This window comes from Gallinula chloropus, assembly GCF_964237585.1.
Source record: "Gallinula chloropus genome assembly, chromosome: 6".
In the NCBI taxonomy this organism is placed as follows: Eukaryota; Metazoa; Chordata; class Aves; order Gruiformes; family Rallidae; genus Gallinula; species Gallinula chloropus.
The window spans coordinates 6,166,721-6,182,897 of NC_140091.1; the positions used below are offsets into that span (position 1 = coordinate 6,166,721).

Below are 16,177 nucleotides of genomic sequence, written 5' to 3' on the forward strand. Positions count from 1 at the left end.
ACGCTGTTCCTGCACCTACATTTACATGCTGACCTTTCTTTTGACAGTTAAATTGTTTTATTATCTTTTGTCACTGTCCTGTAGCAATAAGGAGCATCATGTCATGAAGTAAAAAGTACCTGTGTTTTGCATCTGAGCCACACTTCCAGTGATACCTATAAGGATTTGACCATCCTGCTTCTGCTCATTCCAAATCTCCTCAGATCCTACTGGGAGCTTTCTACTTGGTGATAACATAGCACTATTTTTATCTTCTTGTGCAGTCTGATTAATACATGCTTTCATCAAAATTAAAAATTCGGTTCATTACGTTGATTTACAGGCTAGGTGCACAGTGATGTACTGTTCCTCAATCAGGTCAGATAGAAATCAAACCCAAAGGATCAGATTTTGCTGTATATTCTCCCTGCAAAAGCCACCAATTTTAATGGGGTTAAAGCCCATAGTATTGGATTCATGCCTGTAGAGAAAATATTTATCTGCTATCGCTGTTCATGATTATTTCAGCGTGTGATGAAGAGAGACATGGTTATCCTGAAATTCCTGTTATTTTAGGGAAGGTAGGTGTACCTTGAGTATACTTGCCACGGTGGAAGAATCTACAATTATTTCCAAGAATGGAAAGAAAATTACTGTAGGTTTAACAAATGAAAGTCCTTCATAAATAAGATAAGGTAGCACAGCAATGATATCCTCTGGGCTTTACATGATGTTTAATTACTGGACAGCTGGAGGGATTAATGCTTGTGCATTATGCCCTGGCTCTCAGAAATTAAACATGTACAGCTGCCACTTTATCACTGCTTAAAGTATTAGAGCTCCTTCGAAAGCAATAGTAATTGCAGAAAAATCCCCATTGTTATTTAGGAAAAATCTCAGCCCATAATCATATTTGTCCTGAGTTTCTTTGAAAGAAAACAGCAAGAAAAATGAGATTGGTAGTTACCTTTAATTGCACTCTTACAGGAAAAATTAAGGTAGTTGCTTTTTTAATATATTGGGTGCTTGTTGTCATTAAATGTAAAACACTCATGACCTGAGGTTAGAGGTAAGGTGGTCATTGCGTAAGTCAAGAGTTAAGCCATAAAGCCAGAGCCTAAGCTGTGCCAGAGCCTGACCTGCAGAAGGTTAGGGCAAAATGGCTTTGTTTTCCCTACTGCTGTCTCTTGAGCTTAGGTTTAAAAAAGAATAGACACATGTAACATTTTACAAACGGAGTTTCCCAGTACTGAGTGGTGCCTCGCTCACGACAGCAACCTTTGGTGGTGGCCTCTGTAAATTTGCTCTGTGCTGACCCATCAGTTGCAGATAAATTGACCATATATTAGTATGTTCCATGAATAATTCATTCTTGAAATCACAGTAGAATTAAAAACAGTATGAACACAAGAAAATGTAGAATTTGGTACTTTTGCAATGTTTCCATGAAGGTATGCTAGGAAAAAAGGGTAGCTGCAAAGAACATACTGCAGCATGTGTGTGTGTGCACACACAAAACTCCCATGCACCCCAAATGACAACTTCCAGAGCTGAGGAAGAACAATATGAAATAACTGTTTTTATACAAGGATTTGTGCATAATTAAAAGAAAAGCTGCTGGACTGCATGTTACCCTTGCACATGCACGCAAAAGCATTGTCCTGCTGCTCTTTCTGTGCTTTAGATGCAGAAGTGGTCCCTGATTCTCCTTTCCAGTCTCCTGTGTTATACTGTCACAGGAGCAAAAACTGGCTTGTAGTTATGTTTATCTTCTGGGCAGTCTGTCTTTCACCAGTTAGAGCTCTTTTGAGTTGAAATAGCCCACAAATTGCATCTCTTATTGCCTAATATGATTATATTTCATGTCCCTGAAGTGCTTTCTTTGTAAAAATGGAGCTATAATTCTGAGCCTATTCATCCAAAAAGCAAGAGTATGTTTAGTTTTATTAAGGGGAAACTTCAGTAGCTGTCAGTGCCAATGATCATGTTACTATGGCAGGTATGTGGGTAGGAGTTGCCTCAGTGGCCAGGGGTACATATGTGTTAACACTAATTAACGAGTGCTTAACTGTTCTGCTTCCTGAGCATATGATCTGAAAAGTGAATCAAAATCAGTTAGCTTGAACTCAGTGCAGTCCTGTGCAGGAGAGGGCTGTGTAATGTTTGATGGAAAACCAAAAAAATAAAACCAACCAAGAAAAAACTGGGGCTTGAGTCATGGTAATGGATAAAAAAAAGGTCTGAAAGTTATCTTAGTGGCTGGGATACACTTTCCATGCAGAGGAAGATAAACATTTGGATAAATTTGGCTTATATTTTGCAAAGAAATTTATGTGATAAAATAGAACTGGGAAGGTTTAGCTCACAATAAAATATACTTTGATACACTTTTTTTTTCCAACAAGTTAAAATAATTGCTCATGCTGTACAATTGATTCTTCATCTCAGCCCAAACCCAGCAAAGCACTGGCTTCTATTTCAAAGCCATAGAAACTGAACTGCAAATCCTAACCGCTGTTAAAGTGAGTGCAGCTAGCCCACCACCTTTACACTTTTAATTGCAGTGTCTGTCACTCAGTACTTCATTTTTCCATTTGAGTGGAAAATCTTAAGAGATTTTTTTCTAAAAATAATTGCTTTTCTTTTGTGGAATTGTGGTTACATTATGAGGGTACTTGTTTACATCAGATAATAGCTGTGACCCCTAATACCACATAATTGAATGTAATTAAGGACTGGTTGTTTCCTGAAAAGTCTGTCAATCCTCCCTCCCAAAACCACCACAGTGGTCTTGTCCTGACAGTCTTGGTCAATATATTACCTGCTGATATTTATAACCCTGAGTCTGGCTATGTTGAATTCTACCAGTTGTCTCATTGTATCCTCTATTGCCTTCAGATCAATTGCCTTACAAGCTGTTTTACATTAAAAGCATCTTTTTAAACTTTAAACTCACTTTGGATCGCTGTTCTCAGAGAAATGTGAAGAGCAGTAGGGTACACTGGGGAGGGTTGAGATGTGGCAACTCTGTGTTCTCTTGTTTCGTCAATGCTCCGGAGGAGTCAATAATGCCACGTTCTAAATGCAAACCTCCTCTTCCAGAGAATTCCCATCAAGCACAGTAAATTAGTGGAAGCAGAGATCTTAAGGGGCAGTGACCTCATTGCTTGCAATGTGAGCACTGCTGTATCTGGCATTACTCAGCTGAGTTAAAACCTGTGAGCCCTCAGCCGCTGTAGCTACCAGATTGTCATGCTGAAGCCAGGCTTTTCTCTCTGCCCTACCTGTTTGGTCCATTGGTTCAGAAATTTATCCTAAGGGTGGCCAATGTGGCTTTGCTCTGCTCTGTTTTTCACAGATAGGTCTGTGTGCTGATTCCATCTGCAAGTGCTTTTGAGGTGTGCATGGTTTTCGTGACAGGAGAGCAGCTGCACAAGCATTAGCCGAGCACAGAGCTGCATAGTGTCAGTTGCTGCTCCCTTGTTCCTTGTGCACAGTCAATAAAGGAAGTATTGTAAATTGTTACCAACTTCCAGGATTCCCTTCTCAGTTATGGCAGTGTGAAAGACTTGTTTGATTATGGTGGAATGACTCAGTTTTCCAACTGGTGCTGTCCCTGTGCTTGGGAATGTGTGTGTAAAGAGGAAGGGACAGGCCAGTGGTACAGCTGTGGACCAACAGCCACAGGTTTGAATTCCTTGCCTTTCCTAGTCAGAAAAAAAACCCTTAGCTTGCAAATTTGCCAATGTGACTAAAGTATAGCTTTTAAGTCCCTCTCTTTTTTAAGCCCCTGTCCTGAGAGGACCTTAGAAACCAGAAAGCAATGGAGAAAACAGGCAGGTATATAACAAGGCAGTTTGTGTCACTGTGTTAGCAGATGAGCACAGAGTGAAAGTCTGCCCGATGGATGGAAGGTGGGATATATGGAGCGGGCTTTTCCTGGCAAAGTGTGATTAACTGTGCAATGGCAAAATTAACTCCTGGTCATGCAAAAGTTCTGTGCAGGTGAACCTCACAACCACACAGAGTCCTGCTGAATCCGAGAGGTCTGTGTGTACAGTAACGAGGGTCTTGTGTGTACTGTCACAGGAGCAAGGCCCTGTTCAGTAATGCTCTATTCTGGTTGCTGGAAGAACATTTCTATATGCCTCAGAAATACAGAATTTTGTGTGGTAATATTAGAGCAGCTGTTAGTTTCATGAATATTATCAGATGTTTCTGAGGGATTTGCCAAATTGGTGTAATTTGTAAAATTGCCATTTTAATAAGCAAGTCATGTCTGAGGGAACAGAATCATGGAATGGTTTCGGTGTCAACCTTAGACTTTCTCATCACACGTTTTGTTCTCCCAGGCAGCCTTTTTTTTTACCCCTAAACCCTCTACAGGACTTACTTGTTCTTATTTTGAGGTCATTTTCAGACATTTAACCAGAAGAACCTGTGATTCTTCCTGGCACTTTTCTGGTACAAAGTAAAATTGAGAAGACTGCAAGTGAGAGTTGGCAACCTTTATGGCACATAAGTAAAAGACAGGGAAGAAATTCTGAGTGTGTATACCTTTTGTATGTAAGCTGCTTCTCTCCATAAGTTGTGGGGTCATAATTAATTCTATTTTCAGGAAATTAAACCACTTGAAATGAATATATGATTCTCAGGAAATATATTTGAAATCAGTAAATACATTTTTTGAACCCCCTATTATTTATCAGCAGGGTCTTGGCATCTGGTAGCTCCATTATAATTAACTAATACTATGCAAATACTGCTGCAGAGGATGAAAAATAAACTCCTTTCTGTTTGAGGGGAGCGGTATGGCAAAGGCAGGGAATGCATGCAAATATTAATTTGCAAGAGTGCGTGAGATGGCTCCTTAGCTACATTAGTGATTCGAACAATATCAGGAATTACTATTCCTTCTGCAGCCTTCGTCTATATGGGCTTTTCGGTATCAATCACCATAGCAACAACCACCGTTAGTACTGAGACTGCAACTCAGCTGCATTATTCCCTCCATGGGAGGCCTGTCAGTTTTCCAGAGCAATGCGCTTCAAGGTCATCTTCATTTACCTCCATCTCTTCTGGTGCCCTTCCTGGAGGGCAGCTTTCCATGGGAAGCGTGTCCTTCTAGGCATGAACCTTTGCTTTTTGTGTGGCATTTGACTGCAGATCTATATGAAATATTTGGCTATTTGGTAAGACACCAATTGTCTTCAAACAAAACAAATAATTTAGGTACAATGAAGCCTGAAAATAAATACTACTTAAATAAAACTAACATCATGACAGCACTGGTAACTGACCTGGGAGTTCCAATTTAATTTAGCCTGTCAGGACTCTGTGACCTCTTTCTCTATGGTCCAGCTCAGAGATTCATTTATGTGGGCTGTAATAGCTGGGTTTGCACTTAGTGCAGAATACCTGAGCAGATGGAGCCCCAGGCATTCCACTTCTGCAGTCATGCAGAGCTCAGATCCTAAACCTCACATCCCAGGAGAGTTTCTGAAGTCCACCATCCTCTCCTTCCAGTGTTGAAGCATAAATGAACAGTAGATCTCTCCCTCTCCAATGCATATGTTAGTATGTGCAAATCATCCTTTGCCTTCTTTAGAAGATCCATTATCAGATTTAAGCGAATAAGACATTTTGAGCCATACTTTTCTTTAAGTTGCTTTGGGGAGGGTGTCAGAAAAATGCAATGCAGTAACTCATCTTATTTTCTCGTCTCCAGCTTCAGTAATTGCTGTTATCCACTTTACCACAAATTTTACCAAATAATTATCTGTCTTTAAGCCATTCATGTAATTTCAAGTGGAACTGACTTTTTGGGAGGAGAGAGATGAATTAAATATCTGACTCTTACTGAAAAGCTAGAAAATCTTTAATTAAAGATGAGCAACAGCAGCAGTTATAGTCCGTTGTACATAATTCCCAGCTCCTATTAATGATGGGTGTCCTGTTTGTTCCATATTTTGAGTTTTATCCAGATTTGAGGATCCCTGGTTGGTAGAGATGTCTATTGTAGAAAAATTCCTATGTACTAATTTTATTTTTTTTAATTACAGCTCTGAAGGAGTGCCCTGTGTCTTTAGAGCATTCTACTTTTCTCCATAAGCTCTTAAAAAGCATGTGATAGAATTATGTTAATTTTTTGGTGCAGCGTCTGAGCTGAGATCGTCCCTGCTGCACCAGACTACTCACTAAAAAAAGCCTGTGGTTAAATCCTGGCTCCAGGCAAAAAGGAACTAACTAGCCAGTACTGAAACACTTGACTCCAAAACTGCAATCTCTATCTCTTTTTTTTTTTTTTTTTTTTTTTTAACTTCCTCTATCCAAAGACTGTTTCTGCTCCACTCTCCTCAAGAGATGTGGTAAGACTGCAGTGGATGCTGTGGGGCTCTGTATATCAGCATACAGTACAAGGCACAAACTAATGCAGAACACCTCTGATATATATTGTCTGTAGACCAAAGCACAAGTACACTGTCATTTAGATGTGATATTTTGCTTACTGAAACTGTGAAGACCTTACTGGATTACAGTACTCTACAAAACTACTTTCGTAATTAGGCTTGTTTACTCCTGCTTTGAAGCCTGATGGTTAAAACGCTTCTTGACAAACATTTCCAAGATTTATACTGGGATCACTTTACATTTGTAGTAGGTTTTGCACCTTAGAGTATGACATTTAGTAATTTCTTTGGCACTAAGGAAAGCAAACTTAATACTTGTTTGCTTTGTTTTGTGTGAATAGGACAGGTAGCAAAATCAGAGAATGCAAACAAACTGTTCAAATCAAAGAAAAAATACCCCAGTGATCATTTAATTACTATTTGACTTAATTACTATTTGGTACTATTTCTATAGAAATGCTGTAGTGACAGAACTGCCCAGGTACCCTGACAGGTTTGTGAAAGGGGATGGGAAGTAAACTGTCCCTGGAACTTTTACTTCCCCGTCCTCAGCTCTCTATATGCTATGTAAGATAATTCGTAGTGCAGCTTTTTATTAGGTTCTTCAAACCAGCCCCAAACCCAGTAGCAGAAACTGTGAAGACCATGAGTGTTCTGGCTCTTGCCTAGGTACAGAGGGAACTGTAAGCAGCTTTTCTCCTCTGTTGCCTGTTTGTGCCAGAGCAAGCCCCTGAGTAGCTGGAAGCTTCAGACTTTGCTTTATCCTGGAATGACCCATGGATTTTAACTGTCAGAGAGGATAATGGAAGGGTGAGAGGAATTGGGACATTATCTGCCTTCCCAGGGCCAGGAGGAGAGCCAGCTGCACACCCAGAGATGGAGGTCTCTGCTGGTGGAGGCACGTGTGACCCAGAAGAAATTGTCCCATTTGTGCTGGCCTGAAGATGTTCATTAGGTCTATAAATGAAGAAAAGGGCATTTTTATTTCTGGAGTTTCCCAGGAGGTACATGGGACAGCCTTCTGTAGCAAGGGACCACGTGCTCCCATCCGGCACTGCCACTGGCTGCTAGCACACACACTGCTGTGGCCCCTGACAGCTAGAGGCTGTCCAGTGGCGTCCTGGTTGTGACACAGTGGTAGCAGCCCATCAGTCTTACTGGTTGTCCCAGAAATGTACGGTCTGGAAAACCAGAGCACGAAGAGCTGCTCTTCTGCCTCCTCAGCTTTGTCCCAGTGTGTGTGATGCCCTGTCAGTGCTGGTGCTGCTGCCCCTGGGGACTGAGTGGCAGAGATTGATCCCTACCCAAGGACTGCTATAGTGAGAAGAGGCAGTTAGCAACAGCCAGACAGCATTGCTTGTTCAGTGGAGGGAGAACTTGTACTCTCTTGTGCTGTCATTGCACTGAATTTAATTTTTAAAAAGAAATAAAATAATCATGACCATGCGATTTTTCTAGCTACTAATCCACAGGCTTTGCTGAAAAAGTCCTCATGAGAGGTTACAAAAGCCGAACTGCTTCTATTTTCTGGCTGTGATTATCAGTAATTTTATATCTGTACTGGGATTTGTAGGTGCAGAGGAGTAGCTTTTGTGCAAACTTCCATTGTCTGTATCCCACACATGTTTATCTGTTGCTAATTTGCTAGTGCAGCAGATTTCTGAAGGGAAATGCATACAGGCAGAAGGAAGGATGGAGGTGGGAGACCAGGAAAACAACAAGGGGAAAAAAAAGATGGGTTCATTACACTTGGGGAAAGGAAATTAATGCACATATGGAGTCTGCAAATCATTACAACCTTCCCCTAAAATTAGGGATCAAAGGACTATGGAAAATTTTGCTCACTGATCTGTTTGTGGGATGCATCAAAGTAATGCCAGAAAAGCAATTTCTTCTTCTCAGCCTTGATCTGTTACAGAAACTGTACCTAGCCCTAGAAATACTCGGTTTCTCACTTCCTTTTTTAAATAGATTGGTGAGATTACATCTGTTACCTTAAATTTCCACTTGGCAGTTTCATATTTGGCATCATCTGAAGAGAATGTTAGGTTACACAGCTGTGTACTGATCAGTAGGGTTAACAATTATTTCTAGTAACAGGATAAGGGTAGAAAAGTGTCCTCAGTGAAGAAAAAGAGCAAAATTTAGGTGAAAAGTGGAGCATTTTAATGGTCTCAATTCTGCCATGCAAAAGATGGTTTTTTGGGTGCTTCTTCACCAGACTGTACTTGTATTTCAGGTCCCTTCTGAGAGAGATTCATCTCTTAATATTAGTTATCTGATGCCCTTCTGTTTGGAGAGAAATGTCAGCCCCTCCAAAGACAGTTATTATCCCAAGGTACAAGGAGTTACCTGTTCAGGACATCTCTCTCCCTATCCAAAGTATTCTACCATGTACAGAAGGAGACTGAGTAACTCACCTAGAGCAGATGATGTGTACATTAGGTGCTCCTTTGGCGATCACACTCTGTTGCATTTAATTATTGATGTCAAGTTGGGCACAGAGCAGTGTGCAGCTGAGATTGTCTTTAACATTTGTCCCTGTTGGAAGGAGTTTGGGTCATAGCTAGTGCATGGTAGCATTGCAACAAGGAAGGGAAACCTCTTTTTCTTCTAATTAGGCAGATTGCTACTCTGGTAGATGCAGTAATGTCAGAAAACCTGGGACTGCATAGGGCAGAGCACAGGGTAAGAGAGGAGAAATATATATATTGTCACTCTGTTATGTAAAACTACAGGCTGCTGACATTAACAGACAGAGCCCAGCAAGTTTGGAAGCTAGAATGGAAATAAATAACCATGTGCAAGTGAACATGTTCTTAATTGTTAGACAAATAGAGTTTAATTCCCAGGTATAAAACAGACATCATATTTCAGTAGAATCCCACTGGGTTCCTGTCGCTGGCTGAAAGCTGGGATATGACTCTTAGAGAGGTTCTGCTGCTTTCCAGATGCAGTTGCCGTTGCAGTGATGGGTACCACCTGAGCGGCGTAGTTTATTGCAGGGCTCTGCAGATATGGCACTAAATAGTTGTGCTTCTGAAGGCAAAAAGACTCCCAAGTGCAATGTATAAAAAAAAAGTTTGATGTAATTTATTGTATATGTTTACTGTAATTTACCAAAGCCATAACTCTCCTTCAGATGGCTGAAACTGCAGAAGCAGAATCCTATTTTAAGGAGCTACCTAAAAGTGCAGAATTTCTTCCAAGGTTTTGGTTCCCCCCCGCCGTAATGAAACGAAGTGACTGTGAACTGCACATGGTTGCAGTACCTGAAAAGTTTAATTTGAGCAGGCTTCTCTGGTTCAGCTGTCCATTAGGCTTGCAGAGAAAAGTACTCTGCTCAGCTTTCTATCTGACAAACGCCTCATTTGTATGTTAATGTTGAGTTGTGATTTCCAGGGAAGGCATTCAGCGTGTTGTAAAGGGCCTTACTGGCAGATTGCAGCTAAATTGATGCTCGACTCACTAAATATTTACCCTACACATCCCACTTAATATGTCCAAAACCAGGCACACTGTGAAATCCTGAAACCTGATTCTGTGCTTGTGAAAGTCAGGAAGCTGGTAATGTCAGCGCAGAGCAAAGCAAAGCATTGTGCAATTCCACTACGGTGTGCCAGCACACCTCCAGCCCACCCTGCAATCTCCCCACTCTTTCTGGGCTGTCACCCCATACCCTGGGGCTTGCCTGGCCACTCTTGCCCCAAGACCGGGTCAGCGCTGCAGCTGACCCCCCACTTTTCCTCCCTGAAGTTCTCACAGCCGTGCTGCCCATTCTTCCTCAGGGCTGCCCACGGCCCAAAGAGGATGTATCCTATGGACACTCAGGGAGACAACCCCTGCATTGTCACCTGCTCCTTGCCATGTACTTTACCATTGGGAAAAATGTGTTGGGTTAGGACAGCCAAGGTCATGCTTTTGTGCCCTCTCTCTGTCTCAGACATTCCTTACATGCTAAAACTGGCACAGTAGTGAGGGGTGGATTGGAGACCTCACAGCTCACCCGTTTGTTTTTCTTCCCCAGCCTGTTCTCCCAATGAGTTCCAGTGCAGTAACAAGTCGTGCATCTCCATCATCTTTGTGTGTGACGGTGACAATGACTGCGGGGATGGCAGCGATGAAAGAAAATGCTCCCCTCTGACCTGCAACCCCAATGAGTTCCAGTGCAACAACAGCGTGTGCATCCCAGAGCTGTGGGTCTGCGATAACCAGCCCGACTGTGAGGATCAGTCAGACGAGTCCGTAGAGAAGTGTGGCTACGATGCCAAGGCCCTCAACACCTGCGCAGCGCACGAGTTCCAGTGCGGCAATGGTGAATGCATCCACCTGAACTGGAAGTGCGATGGGGACGAAGACTGCAAGGACAAGTCTGACGAGCAGGATTGCCGTGAGTGTTTGCAGGGCTGGGGCAGGGCTGAGGGCTCTCCTTTGTGGGAGAGAGGGGCCCAGAAGGCTTCTGTGAGTTGTGTTTTAAGGCAAGTCCTTGATGTCTGTGCAGCAGCTGTGTGCCTGACAAGGAGCGTTTGTGTCCCTAATGGCATGGCTGGGTGCCCAACCCACCAGGGTCAGGTATATTCCGGACTCCTTTTGTGCTTTTTCCTTGAGGATTCAGGGAGGAGGTGCAAAAGCTGTTAGATGGTACTGTGTCTCAGAAGAGATCTGTTACACTAAGACAAGGAATGGAAAACTCAGAAAATGTTAAGAGCCCTCAGGCTGCATGGTGGGGTCACAGCCTGGAGGTTAGAAACCACAATGCTGAAGGGAGCATGTGATCAGCAGAAAAAAATAATTAATTTTCTGCCTCTGAAGTTAGAGTATACTGAACAAGGCAGTCAAGAGCAGCATCTCTGAAGAATCCAGTTTGAAATGCACTTTGAGCTTGGCTTGATAAAGGCACAGAGCTAATAAATAATGGATTTCTTTTCAGCTGGCTTTATGCATTTAACATGGTATCTTGTTGGTGTGCATGGTATCTTGAATGTTTCATCCATTTTTAGCCACTAAACCCTTCAAGCTGGTCACTTACCTGAGGAGGGAGAGAGAGAGAGAAGAAAATATGAGCAAAATGTTTTGCTAAAATATTCATAATCACAAGATTGAAATAAAATAAAATATTTACATAGCTGTATATATTTAGCAGCTTTGACATTGGGCCACCTCTGGGGAGGAAGGCAGTAACCAGTTGCAGAAGCCAGACATTTTTGCAAAGGTACCTAAGAAAATTTACCACTTCAGCCAGCACCATCTTTTCATACCCATGACAACACTGAGTCCAGGCTGGTGAGCTCAGAGCAGCTGTGTGGGGGAGCCCTTCAAGGAGCAGGGGATCTCCCAAGGAGAGAGTCTGCCCTTCAAGGAGCAGACTCTCCCAGGCAGATGTAAATTCAGTGGCTTCTTTAGCAAGAGGAAGAGGATGTAGGAAGTCCTAAACACCACTCTTCACACTGTAGGGGAGCAGGGGGGTGAGACACAGGAAACTCTGGAGCTGCTGCGTCTTTGAAACTCCCAGATTCCCTTGAGAGAGAGGTGAGACCAGAGTAGAAGCCAAATATGTTTTCTTAGGAAGAGAACAGCTTTGGCTGCTGGATACAAGGATATCATCACTGTCAACTCCCTTCCGAGTAGGAATGGTTTAGGTAGGATGTCTTTTCCTTCATCTCCAAGAACGTGCTACAGGAGCTGACAGAGCTCTTGGGCGGCAGGTAGCGAAGCAGTACTGCCAGGGTCTGAAGCACCACAGAGACAGTGGAATCAGGAAACAAAGTTGGTTCCTGGCATCCACGTCAGTATGAAGTTACTGTAAGAAAGCTGTGCACTACTAGCTGGGGCAGACTGTTGTTTGGTGTCTGTTTTCATTCTGAGATGTCCTGCAAACACCCCTCTGCTTGTGTCCCTTTCAAATCCTAGCAGTGGCTAGGCTTACATTGAAAACACAGGTGAAGAACTGGTTTCTGGTGCAGGGGACTCCCAGCAGAAGTGATCTCTTTCCCATAGGTTGCATTCCCTGCAGTGATAGCAACCTGGCTGGATCACCAAGCTTAGACAGGCAGGAGAGGGAAAAGTGAGGTCCCTTCTATTTCCAAGTGGTGGAAGAGGGGAACAGCTTACAAGTGGCACTTTCCAATTAAAATCTGTAAAATTTCAATCCCTGTTGTTCAAGTTAAAAGGAATTCTTAATGCTTTTTAAGTCTTTTATGGGCCTCACTTACTTTGACGCTCTGCTGGATGAGAAGAGTGGGACTGTGCCCATTGTACCTTGCTGAGGCAGGAGGAGTGCTCTGTTCCCCAGCTTCTTTCCTTGAACTGACAGACACCAGCAATATCTGCTGAGCCCAAACTGCCAAGACATGAGGCCCAAAAGGAGCATGGCTCTGACAGCATCCCTCAGCTACAGAGCAGCTTCACCAAGTAGCACCAGCAGAGATAGGCCAAGGGCAGCCTCCCTGGGGCAGAGGACGCAGCTGGGCACCGCTGCAGCACGGTGCTGACAACCTGTGGAGATAGGAGGAAGAGTGGCAGAAGTGACTTGAGACAATTACATGTCTGACTAGTGGAGATGTAGCACACAAGGGGTTTTTCCCAGTAAGTCTCAGTACAGCACAATGTGCAGCTTCTCTACCCAGCAGAAAGCTGCTGTTGCTGCTTTCAGTGCTGTGGGCCTGGAAATAGTGGGATTCAAAGTGCCTTATTTTAACTGCTGCAGTGCTGCTCTGTACAGAGTGCTGGTTCTACCCTTTACGCTCATGCAAACTAGGAGTCATCCCAGTGCCACAGAGATGCATAAGCCTGCTGCTGTTTACTCCAAGGGGAATCTCTAAGATAGTAGTCAGGAGAGGACTTGTGGCACTGAGTGCTGATGGGTCAGCCGGGTCAGAATCAAAACTAACATTGCTTCCCCCTCCTAAATGCAGCTAGTGCTGGGGTGCACATGCCTGCAGTAAAAAAGTGACATTGGAGAGCCTGGAAACAGACTCACTGTCCATCTGTTGGACTGAATAGTTTAGGGATTAACCTTTTGGGTTTTTTCCCCCCCTCTCCAGAAATTCTCTGAGCTCAAGTGTCACATGGCACACAGGGAGTTACAGGTGTATGGCACTGCTCCATTCCCTTAGCAACAGCGATGGCACAAGTACCACTAGCTCTGACTTGAGTGAAGCTGCAGATACCGGCACTACATCTTCTCTTGCAAATGGGAATCATATGGGGGTTGCACTGTATAATAGAGAGGGATGGGAGCTAATGCTTTTAAAAAAATGTCATGAGGCCATCACCAGTCATTTGTTATAATCATTTTTGGGTGATAAACAAGTAGAGCAGAAATGAAGGGTGACAATCGGTGAACAGGTTTTGGCAGCAAGACAGCAAATAAATAGGAGGGAATGAGTCATTTCAGGAAAGCTCTGTGAGAACATTGAGTGGTTGTTTTTTTTCCCCTAGCATATATATTCAAATGTGTATATATATTTATAAAACGAACATTAGGTTAAATTTAATAGTCTCCAAATCTGGAATGGTTATATTTTAAAATGTCCTTTGCAACTCTCACTAGGGCATCCATGAAGGAAATAAATAATGATTACAGCTGACAGCTAGAAAACAGATCCCTTGAGACCTGACCTAACACTTTTGTGCCTCTGTCTCCCCATCTATAAAATGGGATTGATGCATTTGGCAAATGCTGAGTTTTTCTTGAGATTAAGCTCCAGGGGGTGGGGGGTGGGGGGAGCAGGAACAGAAGACAGGCTTAGACTTGGAATCAGGAATATATCTGCTGAATTTGAGCCATAGAGCTTCGTCCCCAGCATTTGCAAATGGGAAGTGTGTCTATTTGAGTGCACCTGCTAATTTAACAGGGCTTTGGAAAATTGTTTCATAATTGATTTGCAGAGCATAGGAGATGGCAATAAAACTGCTGAGATTTCATGGATATAAACCCTCCAAAATAGCACAGCAATATTCTGAACATCTTGTGCAAATAAACAGCACAGCTCTTCCCTCTTCTTGGGATATTGCTCTGCTTTGGGAATTGCCCAGATGTCCATCTGCTGTCAACTCTGCCAGTGGTACTGAGGAGGGTTTGTGTCCCAGCTTCAGGACAACGAAGTTCCTGGCCTCTTACCCTTAAATGTGCGCTCTCCAGGCCAAGTATAAACTTAACATTCTCTCTTCTCCTACTGGAAAACACACTGAAACACAGAAATGCTGTATATGCATTTTAATACCTTTGTGATCAATAAGAGTTGTTACTGTATCTGCTCTTTTTAGCTGTCTATTAAGAGGCTCAGGGATCATTCCTCAAAGGTCTGAATTTCCACAGTTCTGCTGGAGTGAGAAGTGAGCCAGGAGACAAAGCCTGGTCTCCAGACTTCTGTCTCTCTGTCTCTTCTTCTTAAAGGAAAAACTTTGTGCAATGGTGTTGTATAGTCCCACATCGGTATTTTGAAGTCCCTGTAGCAGCTAAGCTAAGAGCTGCGCTGTCATTTTCCTCTGAGTCTTGTGGTGCTTGTGCAATATTGTCTTTAAGGTTCCTGCAAAATTCTCCTCCAGTTTAATTTGTTTTAGGGTTAGAAACCTTTCTGTTCTTAGCATCTAGCTATTACTGCTATTTAGAAGAACTTTGAAGATTACAGTTGAAGGCAGTAGTAGATTGTATAATGACTGCCTTCTAAATTGGTAATTGTTATGCAGATTTACTTGGTAAACTTCATAAACTGGAGATCTGTTCCTGCTCCAGGAAAGAGAAGACTAGTTACATGTTAAACTTTCATGGGGACTTAATACTTATAGGTAGAAATGGAGGAACATCCTTTCCTGTCTGTATAAAGAAGTTGCTACAGAAGTGAACTAAACTGGTTTTCTTGTTGGGGGGGGAAATAATTGTGGCACAGGAGTTTTTGTTCAGACAGTAGGAAAAGCTTTGCAATGGCCAAAGTTTAGCTTGGAAGAGGTCGGGATTGCCTAGGGTGAAGCTGGTCTCCATCTTCAGGGTTTCTGCAGGCAGGTGGTTGTATATGGCAGGAGCGGTTCAACCAGAAGTGCCTCTGCCTCCCTTGCAGGAGCCCTCTCAGTGCATCCAGATCTGTGGACTCAGACCACAGCTTTGTTTATTTCTCTTCTTCATTTTTCTCCATGTAGAGCAGTACTTCCCACATGCTTGGTCTGGAGCTGCTGTCCCAGATGTCCCACTGGGGTTTCCCATTTCTGTGCCTGGGTTTATTAGCTGAAATGTGGTGACACAGCTGGTCCCAGAACTATACCTATTGCTTGGGATTTTTTTTTCCCTCACTTTGTGGCTTTTTATGACTGTAGTGCATATGGCTTTCCTCTCCAAGGAGCAGTGCTATTTCCAAATTTCCCACATGTGAATACTGTCTATTTCTAAAGACAGGATTTCTCCCTTGCCCCACCAGCCCTGCAGTTGTGACTTGTCTCTTGTGCCCTTTTCTCCAGCTGAAGATGCACTAGAGCTAACTCCAGTGAAGCAGTCATGAATCGAGATCCTGCATCCAGTGGGATGCCATCACCAATGATGCTGAGATTTTGTGCAACTCCTACTTTATGGTATCGATGCTAGCTCACCTCATGTCTGTGGCTCCTCCTGGGTTATCTTAAAATAGCAATATTTTATTAGATTCAGGTTGTTGAATTGTCAAGGAAGGTCTGCCACATAGCTGTCATTTCCCATGTAGTAACATCAGTGCTGACCTCCTCTAGCTATTCAGAGACAGTGATTTTCTGTCATATGATACCAGAACGCAATCAGCAAGACAGAAAGGCTGGAATCA

At 43.0% G+C, this 16,177-nt stretch overlaps 1 protein-coding gene across 1 annotated transcript in view; it reads left to right on the forward strand.

The window, feature by feature from the left end:
* LRP8 (LDL receptor related protein 8) overlaps positions 1 to 16,177 on the forward strand; it is a gene marked incomplete at its 3' end in the record, with an annotated part of 176,961 nt that overhangs the window by 142,759 nt on the left and 18,025 nt on the right. Inside the window, exon 5 of the mRNA XM_084266466.1 lies at positions 10,417 to 10,779. Coding sequence (XP_084122592.1) covers positions 10,417 to 10,779 — 363 coding nt within the window. The remainder of the gene's footprint in view (positions 1 to 10,416; positions 10,780 to 16,177) is intronic.